Source organism: Sceloporus occidentalis, unplaced genomic scaffold (genome assembly GCF_023333645.1).
Source record: "Sceloporus occidentalis isolate IW3139 unplaced genomic scaffold, rSceOcc1.0.p SCAF_472, whole genome shotgun sequence".
Lineage (NCBI taxonomy): Eukaryota > Metazoa > Chordata > Lepidosauria > Squamata > Phrynosomatidae > Sceloporus > Sceloporus occidentalis.
Window position 1 is genome coordinate 125,809 of NW_028317452.1, and position 23,053 is coordinate 148,861.

The 23,053-nt window shown below is 45.0% G+C and overlaps 2 protein-coding genes and 1 non-coding gene across 3 annotated transcripts; 1 reads left to right on the top strand and 2 right to left on the bottom strand.

Moving 5' to 3' along the window:
- Positions 1-2,373: 2,373 nt before the first annotated feature.
- Positions 2,374-2,826, bottom strand: LOC149271697 (immediate early response gene 2 protein-like). The gene has a single exon (XM_089507187.1). The coding sequence runs from the start codon at positions 2,824-2,826 to the stop codon at positions 2,374-2,376; it is 453 nt and encodes a 150-aa protein (XP_089363313.1).
- A 4,174-nt stretch (positions 2,827-7,000) lies between these two features.
- On the bottom strand, positions 7,001-7,071 carry TRNAG-GCC (transfer RNA glycine (anticodon GCC)). Its single transcript has one exon. It is a non-coding gene; the product is annotated as a tRNA-Gly (tRNA).
- Positions 7,072-13,332: 6,261 nt separating this feature from the next.
- On the top strand, positions 13,333-18,470 carry LOC149271699 (syntaxin-10-like). The gene is made up of 8 exons (XM_089507188.1): positions 13,333-13,367; positions 14,456-14,625; positions 15,079-15,173; positions 15,422-15,484; positions 15,583-15,687; positions 16,796-16,902; positions 17,014-17,108; positions 18,388-18,470. The coding sequence occupies exons 1-8, from the start codon at positions 13,333-13,335 to the stop codon at positions 18,468-18,470; spliced, it is 753 nt and encodes a 250-aa protein (XP_089363314.1).
- The last annotated feature ends 4,583 nt before the right edge of the window (positions 18,471-23,053 follow it).

Here is a 23,053-nt window from a genome sequence, read left to right on the forward strand (position 1 = left end):
GGTGTGACAGATAGAGACAGGTAAATCCGTGTCTGGCGGATAAAGTGTGCATCGGACGGGGGTCACAATGCAAGAATCTCTGCGATTAACCCGGTGAATAAAGCCCGAGCCACAAAGACTCAAAGAATGACCTCAGACAGAAAGTTTGAGTCACAACGCATCACGATAGCTGACCCACAACTGTGACACGCTATCGCTAGGTATGACGCACAGGATGCTCCCCGCCGTTCTCCGATGCTGTCACGCTGCATTACCCAACACAATCACATTCACCGGCCTCGCTTTACAACAAACGCTCCAAACCCGGTGAGATTCTGCCGCGATAACAACTTGGCTGGCCCTGTAAAATGCAGAGGTAAATCAGTGGGCTTCATCCACCCATTGAATTATACATTATGCAGGGCCCGTTTAGCTCTTCTAGCATTGGAAACCATAACTCTCCTACCAACTCTCACTACGGTGACCAAACCATGGAGAGTTCCTGCTATCATTTTCTTACAGTAACCGTTCCTATGTGCCATCCACAGGGCAGGGCAGGGCAGCCCCCGTTATCTAAAGCATACTGCTTCACATGAGGCTTGCTACGCATGGAGGAAAAGAGTTTTAATAATAAAATATAACATTAACGCTTGGAATGGAAGCTCCCGAGACCCAAAAGCCCGCCGTTCATGCCAGGAACTTTGTATGAAAGGGCTTTAAGGCTAGAGGGGAAGCTTGCAGGCCGGACCCTCAAATCCCACTATATCTGTAATGTAAATATATAACGTAACCATTAATAATAACTGACCCGACGGGCCGAAGGGTTCTTATCTGCCGTCACTTTCTATGTTTCTAATAAGAATAATAAACATGGCACACTGAGAAGCATTGCTACAAAGAACGTAACGAAACGCCGTGGCCGGAGGTTCCAAAATGTGTTCTATGAATGGGAACGGCCTGCATTTTGTAGCAAATGACCAGCTCAAATATGGCGCCTCTTCTTTGGGCCACTGTACCCCGACATGTGTTAGAGCAAATCCCTACTGTCTCCGCCTATCGCTGCTCTATTACATGCCCTCTTACCCCTATAACTGCCCTGTACCCATCACTGCTCCGTTACATGCCCTCTACCCCCTATAACCACCCCGTACCCATCACTGCTCTCTTACACAACCCCTAAAACTACCGTGTACCCATCACAGCTCTATTACATGCCCCCTATCCCTATAACTGCCCTATACCTATCACCGCTCTATTAAATGCACCCTACCCCCTATAACTGCCCTGTACCCAATCACTGCTCTATTACATGCCCCATACTCCCCCGTAAGCAGGATTTCCCCAGGAAGCAGCCTGCTCCGGTTTTACCCCCACACGCTGTAAATGAATGAGCCAGACTTCCGGTCATGAGTCACTAATTCCTGCTGATCCGCATTATCCCCGCGCTAATGAGCAGCTGCGCCGACTTCCCCATACCGCGGAGAGCTGCAGCCTCGCAGCAAATACCTTATAATGTGTATTAATGAAGCATCTGCCCGACCGCTTCAGCAGAACATCCCATAAACACACCGGAGGCAAACGTCACAATAATTCCTTTATTATAACAGAAAGACACATGAGCTCATAACACGAACATCCCGCCGACAGACCCCCGAAAGCAGCGGGGTTTCGTAATCTGTTCGGATAAGGCATCAACGAACCGCCTCACCGGCGTTTAAATGGCCTGAGCAGTAAATACCCAGTTAACCCCATCAGTGCCAGATATGGAATAAGCAAGTTATTGTATTCGTAAGTTCTACATACAGTTCGTCAAGAACCCCACTCTCACTGCCTAGAGTTGCTGGCTGAGGATGAAAGAGTTGCTGCGTTACAACAGCGGCCCCCCTCCCCCAGTGTCCCAGACATAATCAGTATGGGGGTCCGCCAGCAGCCCCCCCCACATCACGTTCACTTCAGTCCAGGAAGGGGGTGTTGATAGCTTCAAAGTGCGGGATGCGCACCCCGCGAACTCTCGGCTGTAACTCAGTCAGTAGATACTGTGCCCGGACTCCCCTAAGTCACTGGTTTGTTCCGGAATGAACCGGCTTGGTTACTTTGTTGCGGTTGCTTGTTAACCTCTTCTCTTCCAGCTCCCTCCACGAAGCTCACCCAGAAGATTGTCTTTACGGTGGGTGAGGACCCCGAAGCGTGGCTTGCACGGCTTGGTATCAGTGTTTCTGCCACTCCGCTACAGGAAGTGCTCCATTCGGTTAGAGATGGGCCCCTGGGAGCCCCCTCGTAGCCAGGCGGCCCGGCAGCCTCGTAGGTGGAATTAAACCACATGAAGAAGTCCCATAGGTGACTCCTGGGGGTACAGAGCTCCCCCTTTCAGGAAAACGATCCTGCCCTCCGCTCTCAGAAAGCCTCCACCGCTCTTGTGTTCACCCCCGGGATGTGCCCGGTACCCAGAGCCCGGCACCTTCCCACCACCTGCGAAGACATCAGCAGCTTCTGCAGCACCTGCGCCAGGCCAGGGAAGGCTCCCTCCTGGAGCTGCGGTTGAGGGGTCTCCTGCCACAGACATGCCCGCTTGTAGGGCACCAGCTCTGCCACCTGGGATCCGCAGGACCTCCTTTTGCGGCTCTCTCTTGCGGCCGCCGCTGGCGGGGGTGCCGCTTTGGGCTCGGGGGCCGAGCTGATCAGCAGCTCCCGGGCGCTTCGCATTACCAGTGCAAGCTGCAGGGAACGGTGCAGCCTCATCCCCCCGCGCTGGCTCCGGGAGCGCAACAGCTTCCAGGCAGACAGAGAGGCGATCCTCTGGGCTTCGCGATGCACAGCCTCCTGGTGCGATAAGTACTGGACCTCCATGCTGCAGGGACGGAAATCGGGTCGTCGGCTGGAACGTTTAGCACTCGGGGGTCTCAACTTCCTGAGCGGGACCTCAACCAATCTCCTATCACAAGCGCATACAGGCGAGAGGCGTGAAAGAGAAGCTATTTATACTTCTTACTCACTAGGAGGCGGGGACAACGGCGGCACGACGGGAACTCTTTAAAGGGACAGCATCATACCTACAATCAACACGCAGCTAGCTGCCTCAGCTTAATTATTCAACAAACGGGTTATATGACCCCAGCCGGGACTGTAATAGAAACTCGGTACAGCGGCAACCAAAACAAAGTGCTAAGTTTAGCCCTAGTGACAAAATACGGGATATAATGCAGGGCAGAGGGTGACAAGCACTGGACTTTAATCCGTGATTGGCCGCTCTGAAAACCTGGGGGAAAGAGCTTTAACATGTAAATGTATGTGGCAAAAGCACATATAATATACAAGGAAGAAACGAACTGGAAGGACACGTGGGGGGGGGGATAAAATTAAAAAGGCGGTAATAATCATATGGTGCATACCCCCGCTGCACACTCGGTGCAGGTCATACAATGTGTTTCCCACGCAGTGTGTAACGTTATGTGGGCCTAACAGCTAAAAAGCAGGCTCTATGGTGTTCCTGGGAGCAAATGGTTAATTATCTGTGCGTCCACACAGCCCGCGTGACGTCACTGCCCCCCTCTTGCGGATTCCTTTACTATATTAGGCAAGCCGTGACATCAGGGGGCGGGCGCTGGGAAACACGCAGGCGGGGAGTGCCCAAAGGCTTCCTGTGCCCAAATATGGGAGGGCAGGCACAGGAGGAGGGGGAGCGGGCATACACAGGGCAGACAGTGCTGGCAGCGGGGGTAAACAGGTTCATTTAAGGAATTGGGGGTTGGGTCCGGGGTAAAAGGCTATATAAAGAAACATTACCTTAGTGTGGCCAGACAGGTGCGGAGCAGAGGGCAGGGGTAATAGCAGCTTTTGCCATGCTGTTGTAACTCTACTGACAATAGACTAGGCAAAGGGTTAAATTAACAATACTTTGTAGTTAGACATGCCCTGTAAGCAATGTACTCTCTGTGTATGCGTGAGTGAGGGTCTCATGAGACCCCCTGGAAATGTTACATGAGCCAGAGATGGCGGTGAGTATTCATGCATGTGCACTACTGCGCAGGGAACATGTTCTACTGCATACATGACAGCTGGGGGGCTCTGATATACCCCTTCACACACTGACAGGGAGAGACACATTTAAAGGCGGCTCTCAGCTATCTTATGCATGGAAGTGAATATAACGGCCAGTGTCCCATTAATCGAGTCTATACATCCCCCATACTGCAGGGCGGCGCTATGTGAGGTGGGCAGCAATATGTAAAATTAAATGTGTTATGGGAAAAATGACCGCACTCGGCTACAGCGTACTCACACCGTTCATGCCAGGTGGACCTGGTAAGGGTAGCGTGAGCGAGTGTGCAAGGCAAGGTAAACACACTAGGGGTGAGTGTGCAACACAGATGCAGACGCTGTAGGGTGAGTGTGTAACAGATGCAGACGCTGTAGGGTGAGTGTGTAACACAGATGCAGACGCTGTAGGGGTGAGTGTGCAAGACAGACATACAGACGCTATAAGGGTGAGTGTGTAAGACAGAGGGGAAGGCTATGTTAGACTGAGTCGGGTCATGTATGAAGTGCATAACATGTCTCTGGTCGCTAGGGTGACTGCTCCACTTTTGCATTTTGGTGCCAAAATTGTTCTTTATACAAAACGTATGTCACGAGACGGGGGTAGAAATATGTGACAGTGGGGCAGATGGTGTTAGAGTGGGGGGGCATTTGATTGTGACACTTTGATGTGCAATAAAAGAGAAAATGTGACAGATGGGGGCAGGGAGGGTAAGTGGGCGATGTGTGCAGAGGTGGAGTGAGCGGGAGACAAAAGAGAAACTGCAGGGTAAGCTGTGTGAAAGAGACAGATACAATATTAGAGCGCCATTAGGTGTTGGCTTTTAAAGGTGCCGTTCCACCTTGTAACTAAATGTTGCCTCATTCAGCATTTTGGCCAGGAACATTTAATTGTCATGTGAAAAAAGGCTGATGGTTTGTTGCCATAGAAACTGAAAACGTTTAAAGTTTTTTGTTGTGATTAAAACATAAAATGACCCACCTTTAGTTTAACATACTACAAAATGTAATGTTTTGTCCGAGGGGACCTTTAAATGTGAGTCAATTGTAAGGGCCGGTGGCCTTCCGTGGCTCATCAGTGAGACACAACACACATAACGTGCCCGGTCTGGGGTGTCAAGAGACGGCCGGATCGCCGGTGCTTCCAGACACAGCGTTACCGTCACCGTATCACATTATAGAGCACGTTTCATAGAATTGGAACCTGGACCGTATTTGTCATCTACTGACTGAACACAATTTGGGGAGAACGAGCCCCCCCCCATATCTGCCCCTGTAATTAGCACCATGGTGGGGCGGCAAGTGGACCCAGGTCCACTGGGTGAGGATTAACTATTTTTTACATACAAAATCCCCTGGGATGGTACCTGCCCCTGAATACCCCGATACCTGCCCCTGAATACCCCGGTACCTGCCCCTGAATACCCCGGTACCTGCCCCTGAACACCCCGGTACAGTTAGACATGAAATCTTTGCAATAAATGTCAATATATAAAAATTTATTTTTGTCACTCGGTAAAGGGATCAACGCATTCTGAAGACTAACAGTTGGGAGCTGCACTTAAATGCTATTTTTTGGCAGTAGATTGGCAGGTAGGTAGTACAGCGCTGCGGACTATGATGGCGCTATATAACCCAATAAATAATAATAGTCTGGTTTAGTAGCTCCCTACTCTGTAATACTGTATTGGTTTCACCTGAACTTGTTTCAGAATATAATCTTTTTACACCTTATTATAATTATCCTTTATTTCTTCCTATTATTGTTATTATTATTAACCTTTATTTATTCCTATTATTATTAATATCCTTTATTCCTATTATTATCCTTTATTTATTCCTATTATTATTATCCTTTATTTCTTCCTATTATTATTATCCTTTATTTCTTATTATTGTTCTTATTATCCTTTATTTCTTCTTCTCTATTTCTTCCTATTATTATTATAATCCTTTATTTACTTAGTATTATAATTGCACCAGATTAACTGAAAAATTAAAACATTTTTATGAATCGTGAGAGTTTGAGTAAACGCTTTATATTGAGGGCCCTGTTCTCCTTTGCACCAGTTTGTTATTGTATGTGTTATTGTATGTGTTTGTTTCTAAATTGTCCTTCTGACTGTAACAGTGCTGTGGAATCTGAGAGCGCTTTATAAATAAATGTAATTGATGATCCCGTTTTATACGCGCACAAACCTGTTACTATTCTTAAACACAAAGGCTTAAAAAAAAAAAAGTCAGGAATGTTGATTGTGTGCTCCACGTACAGCCTTTTCCTGCCAGATGTTACTCGCCCCTCACCCAGACTGTCTCTACCTGAGAGGTTAAGTGCTATGTAATCTCCCCCCTCCCCCAAGCTCCCCTCCCCCGCTGGGAGATCCTCCCCCCCCCCCCACTGATAAAGCAATGCGTGGGTGTCAGGAAGGAAAGGCGGCAGAGGCGGAAACATCTTATTCCGGCTGCAGCCTCCCACGCTTCTGTCCCTGTGTAAACCTCTGAAGCTCGGAAATACCTCAAGGACTTTTAACTGGGGCCCAGCCGTGGAAATTACTAATAGAGAAAGGCCACGGAAACATCACGAGCCTGTTACTATTCCGCAGCGCTGATATATTACATAGACAGCACCATATCATTCAATAAATAATACCGGTAATAATAACTATACGAACTCCCAACTCGCAGGCGTCCTCCTAACGTGTGAGATCACATATCAGGGAGGTGCGTCGGCTTTTGTGTGTTTTGCAGCCTGTTATTTTTATTTACACAGATGTAAGATAACAAATCTGATCGGCCCCCATCTAGTCACCCGTTTCTCCTGCTGTAAAGTATGCTCTTAATCAGTTGTTGGTCTCTTCTTAGATTCAGGAGCCATATGTCTATCCCATGCATGTTTAAATTCCCTCACTGTATTACCCTCTACCACATCTGCTGGGAGGCAGGTTATTGTTATTTTATCTTATTTAAAATAAAACAAAAACATACGTGCATTGGCCGGGAATCGAACCCGGGCCTCCCGCGTGGCAGGCGAGAATTCTACCACTGAACCACCAATGCTTACATTTACTCTAGACTGTTCACAACCAAGACGCTTGGGGCTTCGCACATCTCTTGAGCACAAGTAAGGGTGACGCTAGTGACACCGTTCTGTTTATGCTGAATCCAGTGCTGGCCAGAACCCTGGAGACAGGAAGCCGCGGCTCCTGCAATTTTACAGCCAGGGGCTAAGTATGTGGAAGACCTTGCCGTGGGTTTGTGGAATGCCCCCACTTCCTCTCCGCTGATGTGAGTCCCAATAAACGGGACGTTTGCCCGGACAGCTGATATTCGTGACAGAAGCTGGGTTTTTGGGACCGTTGATGGTTCTTTATACAAACAATAAACATAAAAAAGCCTGACCAGGACAGCTTAAATCGCTAAATATTTACATTAAACTCATAACACGGATTATACACGGAAAATACAACCAAACCTGTGTCATGGAGGCCACACGTATGGTGACAAGAGAGAAAATAACAAACAGGAAAGATAAACAGTGTAAAGTGCAGCGAGTGCCGCTGGTGTCCCATGACGGGGGGGGGGGGGGGGGGGGTTATACCGTTCATCCTAAATATATATATATTTCCCCCCCAAAAAAGGCTTCTCTTGGTTTGAAGCGCAGTCCCTGTGTAACGTGCATGTTTCTATTTTCATGTCCGTGACATGTTGATAGTATTGCGGGGGTTTGCATGCACTCCTGGCGGGGGTCTGGTATATGTGTAATGCTGTAAACGTGGGAGGAGGGGGTCCCTGTGCTTCATGATGGAGGGTCATGGCGGAGGGTGGGGACTGAGTGCTGACTCTGGCCCCTGGCGTCTGTGGAATGTGACCGCTGGAGACAGAGTTCTGTGGGATATTTGTACGGAACAGAGGCAGTTCCCGGTGTACCTCTTAAAGCTGTAAGGTCTGGAGGGCTCTGTCTCTAAGCGAAGCATTTCCTTCTACCCGCACTTATTGCGTAGCAGCGCATGCAGACGGCGTCTGTAATGTCGAGCTCTCTCGGCTTTGTGTCGGCTCAGCGAGGAATGCTCTGTGATAACGATCTGTAATTATTTGCTAAAAATAAAACACGTTGCGGAATACGCTTTCCCAATATCTGGAAGCACTCGAGAGTTTAGCTTCTCCGCTGAACTTAGTGACAGTAACCAAATCGATGACAGGCTATATTTCTTATTTTTGAAAGGGACCCGATCTTACTATTATTATTATTAGTTTTTTTTTCAAATCATAAAGGGTTGTATAGGTTGACCTACGGCTCTGCAACAAGGTGCGTTTTATAAAATGATTCATGTCTTACTAATTGTTGCCTGCAATATAAAATAAATAGGAGTTACAAGAAGCCTTCTTACAGCGCTTGTGACTTCACAGACACCCCCGCAGTGAGGGATTTAAACATTGTGAATCTAAGACGAGACCGACGACTGATTTATGTCTTTACAGCAGGAAAAACGGGCGACTAGAATGGGCAGATGGTGTGTTTTATTCCCGAAGGCGTATTGCTGGTACACGGGGCGCAGGCCGTGTGCAGCTACCGAGTGGGGAAAGCATCAATCATCGTAAGCGATTAGTAATATGAGAATCCCTGCCTGCTTCCTGCGCGCCTCTCGCTCTGTTCTGTGGCGGAAGGGAGAGCGTCTGTGGACAGACTTCATTAAACATTCCCTCCCCGGGGTTAGGACAATAGTTTAGCTCTGTGCTTCAGCCGTATGCCAGGAAACCACTGAACACCACATGGTGACAGAAAGGGAAGGTACCGGCCTCGCGGCGCCCGTGCATTCACATGCTCTGCTTTCAGCTGTTCTCTTCCCAAAACTCTTTACATGGGCTTTTCCTGTTACTTCTCAACACACCCGGCTCAGACCTCTCACACACTTTATTATTATTATTACCTTTTATTTAGTACGCGCCAATTTAAATGGGGCAGTTAACACACATAATAAATACACATTAATACATATAGATCAATACATGCTGACCATGCCTGGGAACCTTTGGGCGCTGGCTACCCAGACCTTGCCGGACGTGGCCAGTACTACCCCGCTGACGTCAGGGGGAATTGGGCTGGGAGTGGGGCGTATCAGAACCTCGCGACCCGGAGAATTAGAGTGTCGACCCGGAGAGTTCCCAGGTATAACGCAGACACATTGGGAGATGGGAACGCTGCCTGTAAGCTGCCATCTAGCCTTATGGTACTTTATACACGCTCAAGAGCTTACAATCTAAACTTTAACCAATTTCACTACTCAAGGATCATAAAATGTACACACCAACCATCATATACACTCTAATGGATATGTTAGCTGTGTGCTCCCTTTAAATGTTGTGTTGTTGCTTTTGCAAATGCCTGGGGGGGGGTTCTACAGAATCCCCCCATATGCATTTCCCCCTTTCCAGACCCCTCCCCAGCTAAATGTCTTGCAGGAGACGAATTAGGCCCGAACAAATCTCCATGATTGTGATATACTCACCAGCAGTCAGCTAATCAAGCAGGCAATCATTGACATTAATAGTCGGACCATGGAGGAGGAGGGCAACTGCAGCGGCAGGGTTGCAGCTTCCACCTCAGGTTTTGGAAGAATGCATATTAAAGTACTCACAGAGTGTTAGGGTTACTCGCAGAGCACTTTTTCATGCCTTCTTTTTGAATGGGGTATCCCTTTAAGTCTCTTGCTATATTATACTAGCTGACTCCTGGGTACAGAGGTAGCCATTGTCTCCCAGAACTCCCGTGCAGCCATTCTTTTGGTATTAACTACATTTCTAGGGCATGGACGAATACCAGAAGGATACCTAGCAACTTTTGAGTCGCCTACACAACATATAATTTTAAAGAGACACACCTAATGGATGCATAAGACTCCTTACACTATATAAATAGGTATTGCATGATCTCACTTTGTTTAACATTATTCATTTAATTTTTACTGTCATTCCAGGAATGATACTGAGTGAACAACCCAACTCCTTCTGGACACTACAGTCGCTTTATGAAACTATTACACAATACATTTTTAGAGGACACTGGAGCCATCGCATATGACAGCTGTGTGGTCCGTTTACATTTTTATGATGTCCCTCTTGCGAATGCATAGGGGGATTCTGTCTTTTAGGAGGGCTGTCAGGGGGGGCACTCATCAGGGGGGTGCTACAATGGCACGCAGAGGTCCCAAGTCTCCCAGTAATTCCCTCTCTGTCAATGTCTCTCTGCTTTCTCCGTTTACTGCTTCCATGTCTCTGTCTCCCCTCTCCTGGCAAGAGCTTCAGAAGTGATTAATGATTGCTTCTGTCCCTCAGGAGGTGTTGCTGCCTCGGGAACACCCAATCAGACATGTTCCTTGGTACAATCATTGGCAAAGAAGGGGTTTTAACTGCATAGGCAGTGATGTTGCACAACAGCACTTTTTTGTGCATTTTTAGGTGTTTATTTTTAATTAATGAATTCACTAATAATTACATTTTTTTGCTATTAAATGACTACCACAAACTTGGCAAAGGCTAGTGGTAGACCTAGTGCATAGGTGTCTAGTTTTCAAAAATATGTGGTTTGATGGGGTAAATTCAACTGGACAGATTCAAAGGTGTCCCAAATAGGACATGTGTACAGGATGACAAGATGTCACATTGAAAAACTGAAACGCACATGTCCCAAATGTGGCCTTTTAGACCCCAAGCCACCTAACAAACCCATGCACAGTTTGTATCACTGTACTCAGGGGATGTTGCTGAATTTATATTTGTTACATTATGGGTGTTGTTTCTTAGTAACACTCTATATTCTTAGTTAATTTATACCTGAATTGCAATCTGTGTGAAAAAAAAAAAATCACCGAACTGTTTCCCTCTGGCAAAGATTGGTGGTAAACCCTTCTTTTCCTGAAAAAAAATATAATTTGTGAGGGTACAGTAAATGAGAAAGACAAAAATTACAGCTAAACACAAAGACAACAGAAATGTTAAAACAGCCTCGGTCAAGAAGGGTACAGAAAATATTTAAAAAAATATCCCTGTCCTTAAGGGTCTTAAAGCTTGTTATCCACTGAAACATACTTAACAGATCTAAGACTTACAACAATTAAAGATATATATTGAAGTTTGCATTTTCCTTTCAGGTGAAGCCTGTCAACGTTCTTTGCTGTGGGTAGACAGAGGAAAGAGAAGCTCATATTTCTGTGGCACTTGGTGTCCATTTAGAAAAAATCCCCACCAGCTAATTTATTTCAATAATAGGGATATTAAATGTTTTTTTATTCTTTTGACACTTTATTTATTATGGATATTTGTATCCGCCCCTCCATGTACAGAACGTACCTTTTGCTAGTTCGATTAATTTAAATAAAACATTAAAAAAATGCCCACCGATTTTAGCTTAGTTGTGAGATTAGGTTGTAGTCTGTTTAATATCGGCACTCATGAAGCTTTGCAGACATCTATGCCCACCGACTACTCGGGAAACAAATTATGTTTGCGGCAACTGATTTAGCAAGAGCAGGAATTGTTTCAAACCCTAGAATTTCTGTCGCCATTGTAAATGCATGGTGGGTATTCTGCAAAATCCTCTATATGCATTTACCCCTCCCCCTCCTCGTGCAGTTTTCCGTGCACGAGATGTGTTGGTCTGAGCGCATCTCCATCCCTGTGATTTACTGACTTCCAGCCAGCTTCAGCATTCACATACAGAAAGTGTTCCCATTTATTTCAAAGGGAGCTCTTTCCTGTCACTGATTGGCGAGTGGAGGGCAGATACAGAGCTGCAGCTTCCACCTAGGGTTTTTTTCTGACTAATGAATATTAAAGTATTCCTCGGTTGCTTTAGCTTTGAGCTGTCATTTTAGTCTCTCGGCTGAAAGTTTAATCACAGGAAAACCCCACACCATTGAGACGCTTTTTAACTTGCTACAGCAACAACCTATCAGCCTCCGCTTCTTTGCCACATGACAGCTACGCATTCCCTGAAAATATATGAAGCTTTAGCTGCCCTACTGTCCTGCTTTTGCAGGGCAATGAAGAACATGGGCCAGTTGGCAAGCAAATCTGTGAGACGTTTTCGAAAGGACTTTGTTTGGTCTATTCACTAACGGTTAGATCGATTTGAGTTTGCATGCCCTTGCATTCACTCGCAAAGCAACTGCATTTTCACTAATAACATGAGTTATTAGTCTTTTCTTAAGAAAAGACCCCTGAGGTTACCTTATGTAACATTGCATCAATTTCTGCGCTGGTCCGATAAAAGGTATCAACTTCAACCAAAGACTCCTTTTTCGATTGAGCTAATGTGGCGACATCCATTTTTCTCGTCAGAATTCATGTGAGGTGTTTTTAGGGTTCCTATTTACCAAATCTGACATTATTTCCCACAATCTGACACACTTTGAATGCATTTTATATCATAATATAAATATAGATCTGTTTACTTTATGATACCATAACACCCCCAATTACCTGCCGAAGCAGTTATCCTTTTTTTCTAACTTTACCCTCATTATCACTGTATACAGCTTTTATAATTAACGCTTTTTTTAATTTACTTTCCTTCAAAATCCGGTAACATTAATAGGCCAACATGTCATTTAAATCATAATTTTCCCTTAATATGAATAAATATGTCTAATTTTCTTACACACCAAATGTCTTCTGCCTCTGCTTAAGCGCTTATTAATATCTACCTTTTACCACAGGCAATGTTCCCGCCAAGTGGCAGGGGCGGGGCAACGACGTGTGACGTACTCAATGTTTCCAAAGAGGACGGGCAGGAAACCGCGTGCCTCCTGAAACTACAAGTCCCGTGATGCATTGCTCCTGGACCGGAAGCATGTGGGTGTATGTGAGCAAAAGGGTGGAAGTAGAATAAGCAACAGGGAGAGAAGGCTGCACAAGTGAAAATATTAGATTATAGAATGAGTTTAAGGACTGGCTGTATAGAGAGGAAAGAAGGCTGAGCACGTGATCAGCAGTAATATACAAATTATACTGACTCTGCAGAAGGAAAGGCATTGGAGGAAGAAATAACATAGTTGTAAACTTATCCACAGAACTTAGTGTATATAAGGAAGCACCTTTATGTAAGGTGATAAAGGGGTTAATGCAGGTCATTTGAAAGGGGTGATTTGTCTGTTAAATGGAAAGGCTGGTAAGGTAAACTGTATATATATATATATATATATAGGCGAATTATATTGATTTTGATTGGCTGGCGTGCTGCACTACAGGTTTATAGAGTATATGCAGAGCGTAAGGTAACGTGCAAAGAAGCAAGAGGTTAGAGAACAACGCCGTTCCAAAATGTCACTGGAGGATCCCTTCTCGGTGGTCCGGAGGTGAGTAGTGACCCGTTAAATAGCAAATTCTCTGAACACAGGACTCATTAGTCTCTTTTTGAAAATTGAAAAGAGAAGAATAGATCGCTCACACCTCTGACATCTAGCTCAGCCGTATAGCTTGGCTTTATATAAGGGGTCATCTGATGACCCTGCTGCCGATTGACCTATTCGAGGAAGCGACAATTCAGGTACATGCGTTATGCATGGCGGTAATAGTTATTAAAGTTTTTTTTCCAATTCAGTTATTGGTTTTCTTCGACTTATTCGCAAATCTAACAAAAAAAAAATACAATTAAATGATTTTCTCGAATTATTGGCAACTCTAACTAAAAAACAATTGCAATAAAATTATTGTTTTTCTCGAGTTGGAAAAAAAAAGCTAAATTTTGTTGCCTATGTGCGCGATATAGCTATATAGACCCATCAGCCAAAGAAAGAAAAAACCCTGTAAAAAGGGTAATAAGAATCCATGATGCAAATAACCAACTGCCAATTACAAGTTTTTTTTACATCAACTTATGTTGATGGAGAAGATATGGTCAGGAGAGCAACGAGAGGTTTGAGGGCACGTTAATCTGTGGTCTTGCTCAACACAGGGATACGTGTGATGGGTCATCCACATGTGTTTTTTCACTGAAATTATTGTAACACTTCTGTCTTCCGCTCTTCAAACCTTCTGTCTTCCGCCCCTCAAACCTTCTGTCTTCCGCCCCTCAAACCTTCTGTCTTCCGCCCCTCAAACCTTTTGTCTTCCGCCCCTCAAACCTTTTTGTCTTCCGCCCCTCAAACCTTTTTGTCTTCCGCCCCTCAAACCTTTTTGTCTTCCGCCCCTCAAACCTTTTTGTCTTCCGCCCCTCAAACCTTTTTGTCTTCCGCCCCTCAAACCTTTTTGTCTTCCGCCCCTCAAACCTTTTTGTCTTCCGCCCCTCAAACCTTTTTGTCTTCCGCCCCTCAAACCTTTTTGTCTTCCGCCCCTCAAACCTTTTTGTCTTCCGCCCCTCAAACCTTTTTGTCTTCCGCCCCTCAAACCTTTTTGTCTTCCGCCCCTCAAACCTTTTTGTCTTCCGCTCTTTCCAACCCCGCAGTGAGGTACAGAAGGCACTGAACACCAGCCGGGGGCTTTACCAACGCTGGTGTGAGCTTCTTCAGGAGAGTCAGGTGACCAGCGTGGAGGAATTTGATTGGACGACCAACGAGCTTCGTAATTCCCTGAGGAGCATTGAATGGGATCTGGAGGATTTGGAGGAGACCATCAGTATCCTTGCGGGGTGGGGTGGTATTTCTGGTCATTACCTGGCAAATAACAGAAACCAGTATCCCGCTGGCACGTGTATTCATTCATTAAAAGGGAAGTCCAGCAATAAAATCCCAAACTACGTTTTTCACCCAACAGCTTAATTTTGATGCTCGTTGGCCAGTTCCGTAGTTTTTTTTACGTTCTAAAGACCACTTTTCACGCTTTCCACCAGAATCTCGTTTTATGCGTCCGCAGGGTGCTGGATCTTAAGGGGGAACTCTCAGCCTATCGGATATTGGAACACGGCAATGATTGGGTCATGCATGATGCGGGGCTCAACGTAATCGCTTCCATATTGATGGCGCGCAAGGGTGTCAAACGTCTTTGCGCTGGCCGCGTATTGTCGGTTATACTCCGGCTTCGCTTAAACGCCACCAATCCCCGTTGCTTGATCCTTTACTTGAATCTCGGGCATCGTGGAATCGAATCCGCGGAAGTTTAAGATCTCGGCCTTGGAGGTGAAGGAGAGGAGAAGTTTTGTGGAACAGACCCGGAACTCCGTCAAGGTGAAATAACATTAACGTGGTTTGCAAAGCACGTCGAACATTATTCATTTTTCGAGCAAAAATGAGATGGAGTCTCTTATCAAATTAACCCTTACAGACCACATACTATCTCTCTCTTTACAAGTATGGTCCCGAACTATGCGGCCAGTGGCGTTACCAGTTTACATCCAATAAAAGGCAAACTGTTCTCCAGCGCGCTGCTTTAGAGAAGAGGTGGTGAAAAGCCCTATTTTTTTTGTTTCGTTTAGGAGATGAGAGATCATATCTCCAGCCCCAGAGCTGTAGCTTTCACCGAGAAGAAGAACAGAGAGGTAAAGGCTCCTCGGTTTCTATCCTGCATGCCCCCCCCAATCCCTCCGTATCTCGCCAGTCCGGTGCCTTCACATCTTCTCTCTCCCTGCCACCCCAGGCTCTGGGAATATCCAAGCCCTCGTCTGATCGCTTCTCCCGCCTGGACGACGAAATCATCTCTGGGAACTCCCGCTATCTGGAGGATCAGCAGGCGCAACAGCAGGTTTGTGCGACATCTGTTTTTGGTTGACCGGTTTGGGTCGGTTCCAGGGGTCCTACAAGAAGATCTCGTCCATCAACTTTGAGTCAGGTTGGGGAGCGTCTTCAAACAACGTTAGACCTCCGCTTCTAAAGCTCGTGAAGTTATGTTGGTTTTTTTTACGTAGATTTGGTGGGTTGATTAGAATGTTATTTTTTTTGAGCCCAGGAAGCACAGAAAACACGGGAAAAGTAATCGAAGTTTCTCTGTGCGGGGAGAATTCCATTTGATGTCACCGTCGGTGGAATTACCCGACCATAAAGCTAATCAGATTAGATATAAAATGCCCAATCGTTGACGCCCCCCCCCCAAAAAAGACAATTCCTCTGTGTCCTTCTTAAAGGCTGCGCATCTCGCCGTGACATCACCGACGCGGAGACACGGTTCTTCTGCGGAATGTTCTTTATAGAATACAGGTGAATGTTTTTTTCGCTGTATACGGAAATAGGGAAAATCCAGGCGGTTTTGAGATTTTATTGTTTTATATAGCGCCGCCATAATCCACAGCGCTGTACGAGATAACGATATCGGGGGGGGGGTAGCAGCTCCCGTTTCAGCAAATACTTTCTCACGTGGACGACTCGGGGAGTTGAGTCACAGTCGAAAATACTTTTTGTTTGTTTTAGATTTTCCTGGAAAGCACTTGCCAAATGACCATGGTGCCTTCATACGTGTCCAACGGCCATGCCTGGACTTTGGTCCCTTCTTGTTCAAATAACGGTATCGGGCTTTATGGGCATCGACACGTTGAGGAAGTTAATCGACTTAGCAGAGGCCCAAGTCCGTTCCTATTCATGGCCAACATTGCAGGGAATAGCGGACCTGGAGATGACCGGCCACGTTTGTTAGCGCCGGAGCGTTGCGTTAGACATAAAAGAACCCGGAATAAAAAATTAGTAAATATGATACCTTTAGGTTAAACGCAGACCCCGGAAACCTGTCCGCTCGCCATCCTGGGTTCTGTTTTTTAGGCGACGGAACACGGCATTGGATCCCCGCCGACTGTAAATGTTTCACCCGTGAGAATGTTTTTATGTGTGGCCCCTCGTGTGTCATGTGTGTGTCTCTACAGCTCATTATAGAGGAGCAGGACGCGGAGCTGGAGTTAGTCGGAGGAAGCATACGGGTCCTGAAAAATATGTCCGGGCGCATCGGAGACGAATTGGACGAGCAGGCGGTGTGAGTCTGCGTGATCTGTTGTATTAAGGCCTCCGTGCGCCACCGTGCAGATTTAATGTACGCTCCTGCATGTATAGATGATGGCGTGTTCTGTGCTCGCTCTTCATTTAGGATGCTGGACGACTTCTCCCATGAGATGGACAACACGAAGACCAGAATGGACTCGGTGCTTAACAGACTGGCCAAGGTTTCCCACATGACCAGCGGTAAGACCTTAGAGGAGCGTTACCGCATGTAACATAGTAACATATTTCATAAGGTTGAAAAAAGACCAAAGTCCATCAAGTTCAACCTATATGCATATTGTGCTCGGAACAATGACTGTCGTCGGAGTTGTCTTTGTGTAATACAGCACAAGTGTTGTGCGTCACCTTTTATTGTTTGTTTATTATATCCCAACATATTCTGGAGGGGTGAGGTGTCTTAGTCACATTTAAAGGGGAAGTCCCGTGAAAAAGTACAGTGCTGTATACACTAACGTAGTTCAGCATTGAAAGAAAGCGGGGTCAAATCCTTTTTGTTGCAATAAACAAGCAGCTGTCAGCCGTGTTATACTTGGGTGACCTTCCCTGCACAATTACCACAATGTGCTGATTCTTTATGGCAACGCTATCGAAGTCCATTCCTCCGTAGGCTTTCATTAGTCTGAGTGTATACGACTGGGTGATTAAGACAGAGTCTTTCTATATATATATATATATATATATATATATATATATATATATATATATAATATTTATTTATTTTTATCCAAAAACTAGAATAGAAAACACAATATATTTAACGGGCTCCCCGAAGCCTCTGGTGTGGCACACGTGCCAGCTTGCCCACTGCCTGGTTAATTTTTTTTTTTAAAACACGATTTGTCCAAGGCAGGGGCAGCTCGCTGAATTCGTTCTGAACGCCTACTCGTAGGTGGATAGCACAGCGATGAGCATGCTTATACATGTTTATTTTAAAACCAATATGAGTATAAGCTCCATTACGTTTAACCCGTCTTTTCTTATATCTTAATGAAGAAAAGGGCAGCAGCACACGGGTTCCATCTAAGAAGCCAACAGACACCTCGCACTCATCCGGTTTAATGTAATTATATTTATAAGCATTCAGGGTGGATGCAAGGCGTTTGCATGCTTAGGTATATAAATATATATCGAGGTTCAGTTTGGTGGCTTCTCAGATGGAACCCATGGGTCGCCAACACTTTTCTTCTTTAAAATATAAGAAAAGGGTTAAACATGCAGATTATTCTTCAAATTGCTGCATTTAGCCCCTAGGAGATTATATATATATATATATATATATATATATATATATATATATATATATATATATATATATATATATATATATAATGTCTTGCCTTACTAAACTGTATCTCCCAAGTGTGTTAGTATGTGTGTATCAGTCTGTCCTCTGCTGGTTCATTACAAGTCGCGCAGGATCGCGCATCTGACCCCGTTTCCTCTCTCTCTCCCCCCGTAGATCGCCGCCAATGGTGTATGATTATTGCCCTTGTGGTCGCCCTCCTGATTGTACTGATCCTTCTGTTCACGGTCAGAACATGATAGGCGCCCAATACTACCCTCTTGGCATAGCGCTGAGGCAGTTAGGTGCTCCAGACATGGAGTTTTAATGGTTACACACAGTTACAAGGCCAAGGGGTATACAGCGGAGAGCTGCGGAAACGGTTAAAGGAACCATTCTCTGCTGGACTGTAACACGCAACTGCCATTTATCTGCCGAACATACCGCACACGCCAAAATAAAGTGTTTTTTGTATCTGTCTGGGTACATTCCTTGTGTGTTTTGTTAATGTGCGACGTTTGCTTTCAATTTAACGCCATACTCAATTGGAAAAAGAGCTTGTTGACCTTGATGCAGTAGCTTAATTAACACATGAGAGGGTGATAGGTAAGTGGAACAGCCTCCCAGCAGCAGTGGTAGAGGTTAATACAGTGAGGGAATTTAAACATGCATGGGATAGACATACGGCTCTTGAGCCTAGAAGTATTTCTGGGAAGGGTTTGGGCTGTGGGTTTGTATTGTTACCCTTCGTTATAAGAATTTAGGTTCAGGAGAACAGGTGAGACGGCAACTTTTTAAAGGGAAAGTCCTATAGAAATTTTTTTTTATACAGTAACGTAGGTCGCCGTTTACAAAAACTCATTTTGCTCCTATAAACTCCCTTTACTTGGAGTCCGATCCTCCTTAGACATCCAACTGGGTGATTAACACTGAGCCATTCTATTGTTTCCCACAGGCAGTATAAAAAAAAAAATACACAGCATGAGAAGGGTAAAATTGTACCCTTAACGCTCTACCTTGGCCAGCCACTTTCCTGCAGGTCGGCTTCTTCTCTTTCTTCTGTCATCGTCCGCTTTTGCATAAGCCAGGCCTCACATCTAAAAGGGCAGAGTCATGAGGACAGCCACTCCCTCATTCCTCCAATCAGGGGAGAGGGTGTGCCCAGAAGCTCCACCCTTTTGGGAGGCCTGGTTCACAGAGAAGCAGACGAAGAAAGAAGACAGAGAAAAGGAGGACAAAGAAAGAAGAACAAGAAGAGGAAAGAGAAGATTTAGAGCTTTGGGAAAGGGGACGTGGAAGGGGTCGGCAGAGAATAAACTTGAAGTGCACAACCTAAAAGGCATTTCAAATTCAGTTTCCTGGGTTGCTGCTAGAATAATAAAGACCAGTAATTACACAAAACAGTGTATTTTAGGTTGTGCTCTCCCCTATTTTGTATATTTTTGTGCATATTTGCAGGTTCTGAGAAAGCCTTAGGGCACACCGGTGCCCCATAAATTGTGTGCAAAGAAGGCTTTAAATTGCTTGAGAGTACCTTTTGGGCTAAAACGTAAAGAGTGGGCATTGAGAATATCTAAACCCTGATTATAGGCATATTATATTATTTTACCAAAAACCAAGGCACACATAACGTTTTTTCTTTCATTAAATAATCACCTCACCTTAATTAAGCTTATGTTTTCTGACACTTCTCTTTAGTATAAAGTTTAGCAGATGATCCAACTCGGAAACACGTTTTAGCTTTTAATTCCCACGTATGGCTTCTTCATAGTGTATTCTATCAGCAAGGACCCCGGCGGACGAATAGTACCAGAAATAACCCCAAATGAATAAAAACAATGTACTTTCTTTAAGATGCAGAAAACACGCTTTGTCATAAAATTGGTTTGGCAATGGTATGTCATTGATAATAAAACAATTTTTTTTTAAAAGTATACATTTATAAAATATAAAAAAATATTAAATAAGGCAAAGAAACAATTCTTTATTTTTTTTTTTTTTGTTAAAAACCTTTATTAATATTTGTCTTCTGATTTTAATTTTGTAATGTGCAATGCTCCGGTCTCACGGTTAAGGGAACACACAGTAATATCTTGGCACTTAGAGAGCATAGTAGAAGGGGCATGTATAGGGTGAGTGGGAGCAGTCTGAAAACTGCATAAAGCCCCGCCCACCGCGCCGTGGGGGCAAAAGGGGGCGGAGTCTCGCAAGCGTTTGCGATTCACAATCAAGAATGTGCAATAAGTGAGACTTTTTTTTATGGCAGAAGGAAAACATGGAAGATATATTTATTTTTTTTTGAATTCTTATTTTTATCTACTGTTGAAAAAAAAATAAAAAAAAAAAATTCACTGGCCCGGAAGATAGAGAGGAAATATTCAATGTGTGCAGTCCTACTCCCTCTCCTCTATGTTTGAAAATAAAATTGGGGGGAAAAAAACAAACAAAAAAAAAATGGTTTTTTTTGAGAACGTTGCCAAGGTTTTGGCCCATGGGGGGAAAAAAAAAAAAAAATACTCACTGCCTGTATAGACTTCGAAGGGAAATTTGGCAAAAAGGTAAAAACGTATTAATTTAAGATTTTAAAAACAAGTAAGCATACAAAGTTAATGCATTTTTTACACACTGTCTTCTTAGGGACTGCATTTCTTGATTCTTCACTCGGAGCCCCCCCCCCATCCCCCGCAAAAAAAAAATATTAATAAAATGAAATATTTACAACCCTTTAGAGTCCAGATAAGCCCTATATAATCTACGCGTCGAGAGGGACTGTGCGTGTGTGCATATAAATATACAGACAAACACAGGCGAGTCCAAAGTGCTCACCCTGCCCCCGGCATTCAAAGTGTTAAACTAGAATGGTTCCCCTATAGTCTCCTTTAACCACTGTTTCTCTCTAAATGAGATAACCCATCTCCTGCATGCCTTCATTTACAGAGCCAGAGAAAGGTGCATCCAGACCAGCAGACTGGTTTATATAAAATATATATATTAAAAGAAAAAAGAAAAAAAAGAAATGGGAAAAGTTGGGCCACCTGCTGTAAAATGTTAAAGCATTATGCCCCCCCCCGGCTCATTATATATTATACATATGTACATACATACAGCTAATTGAGAATTGCCTCCACCCAAACCTTAGTGTGTGAGTGTGTGTGTGTGTGGGGGGGTATCCAGATCTCTCCCCCCCCCCCAACAGCTTTCTGGGGTAAATACCTCAATAAAAATTAAAGCTATATAGCTAAAAAAGTCAAACTATAAAAGGTTGTCAGCAAACAGGCACTTCCCTTACACCCTGCCACACAATGCCACTCAGTCCATACAAAACCAAACCGACCCCCCGTCCCGAATAGTGCATTTCTAAATCGAAGGCCCCCCCCCCATATTCAACTTAAAAAAAAAAAATAAATAAAAAAAAATTCAATATATATATATTTATGAAGAGCTTGTAAAAAGGCTCTATATTACTGCCGATGTTGTGTTAACCTTCACTAAAAGAGCCCAGCGGGTTTTAAGACATTCTAGATCAGGGGCGTCCAGCCTGCGGCCCTCCAGCTGCTGCAGGACTACATCTCCCATAATGCTCATTCAGCTAAGGGGCTGGATGAGGAGGATGGGAGATGTAGTCCTGCAGCAGCCGGAGGGCCGCAGGTTGGACGGTTCTAGATGTTCAGAATTGGTACATGTCTCTTGTTCATAGAACACAATACTCGAGCGGCATGCACCTGACCTGGCTGGCCGGTTAATATAAAGCCTTTTTTTTTTTTTGTACCTTTAATAATGTTTGTAACAGGAGCAGGACTCCGCTTAGCGTAACCAGTCCCACGGTACGTACATTAAACACTTCAACGCGGCTGATCTCGTTAGGGGCAAATCAATCTTAAACATGGGGCAATAACTTAAACAGTGACACGGCAAGGGGTAAGAAGTTACTGATAGTGTAGTGCAAAGATCTGAATGGGCCCTATGCATACCTCGAGTCGGGATGCCGGGGGTGCAGAGATTGGGAGGTGGGGTGTCACTGAAACCGGCAGCACTTCTGTGCATGCGCACAATTCTGCGCAGACCAAACCCCCCCCCCCCCCCCCCGACAATGGAATCTCAAGTCCCCCGGAGCTCTACCCCCGTCCTGAAAAGCGGGATAAGAGGTAGAGCTCGGCAAGACAGCAGGATATAGGGGCAAAAATAAGGACTACCCCACGCAGAGAGGGACAGTTGGGAGGCAAGCATATGCTAGAAGAATCTGGCTTGAAATATCTAAAAATCTGTATAAAACAGGTCGATTTAACAGCTGGCGCCCCCGTAAACACCCGGAAACCCACCTAGGGCCACATACAGCAAGAAGAGGACTCAGGGGGGGCTTAACTTAACTAAAATTCTTGGAAACAGACCCAAAGATCCACATCAGTCATCTGTGACCGGACCGTGTCTCTCTCCAAACCGCCAACCACGCCAACCAATCACAGACAGGAAGTTGAGACGTGCTGCTGCGCACGTGCCGGCCAACCCGCGTCCTTCCAATAATGAAAATCAGGTGCCGATACCGTAAAAAAACTTTAACACCACTAAAAATGTTAGCGGCGGAAAAAATAAATATTAAAAGGTATTCTTCGATTTCTGATACCTTTCATTTATACGAGAGGAAAAAAAAACAAAAAACACGTCTTAAGAGTGATGCGGAATTCTCGAGACAGCTGGAGTGTATCAAATGATTGTGCAGAGTAGCCGATGAAACATCCCCTGCCGACTGGATCGCTCCACCGGTTGCTATGGTAATAACACCGGCTTTGAGACTTTGCGCCCCAGATTCGCTTCTCGTGTATAACCCTCCGAGTGGCTGAAATCT

Excerpts from the sequence above, each read along its gene's own strand:
- LOC149271697 (XM_089507187.1), bottom strand. The coding sequence starts at position 2,826 with ATGGAGGTCCAGTACTTATCGCACCAGGAGGCTGTGCATCGCGAAGCC.
- LOC149271699 (XM_089507188.1), top strand. The coding sequence starts at position 13,333 with ATGTCACTGGAGGATCCCTTCTCGGTGGTCCGGAG. Across the intron at positions 14,626-15,078 it reads GGATTTGGAGGAGACCATCA|GCATCGTGGAATCGAATCCG; the intron begins GTATCCTTGCGG and ends CTTGAATCTCGG. Across the intron at positions 15,174-15,421 it reads AGACCCGGAACTCCGTCAAG|GAGATGAGAGATCATATCTC; the intron begins GTGAAATAACAT and ends TGTTTCGTTTAG.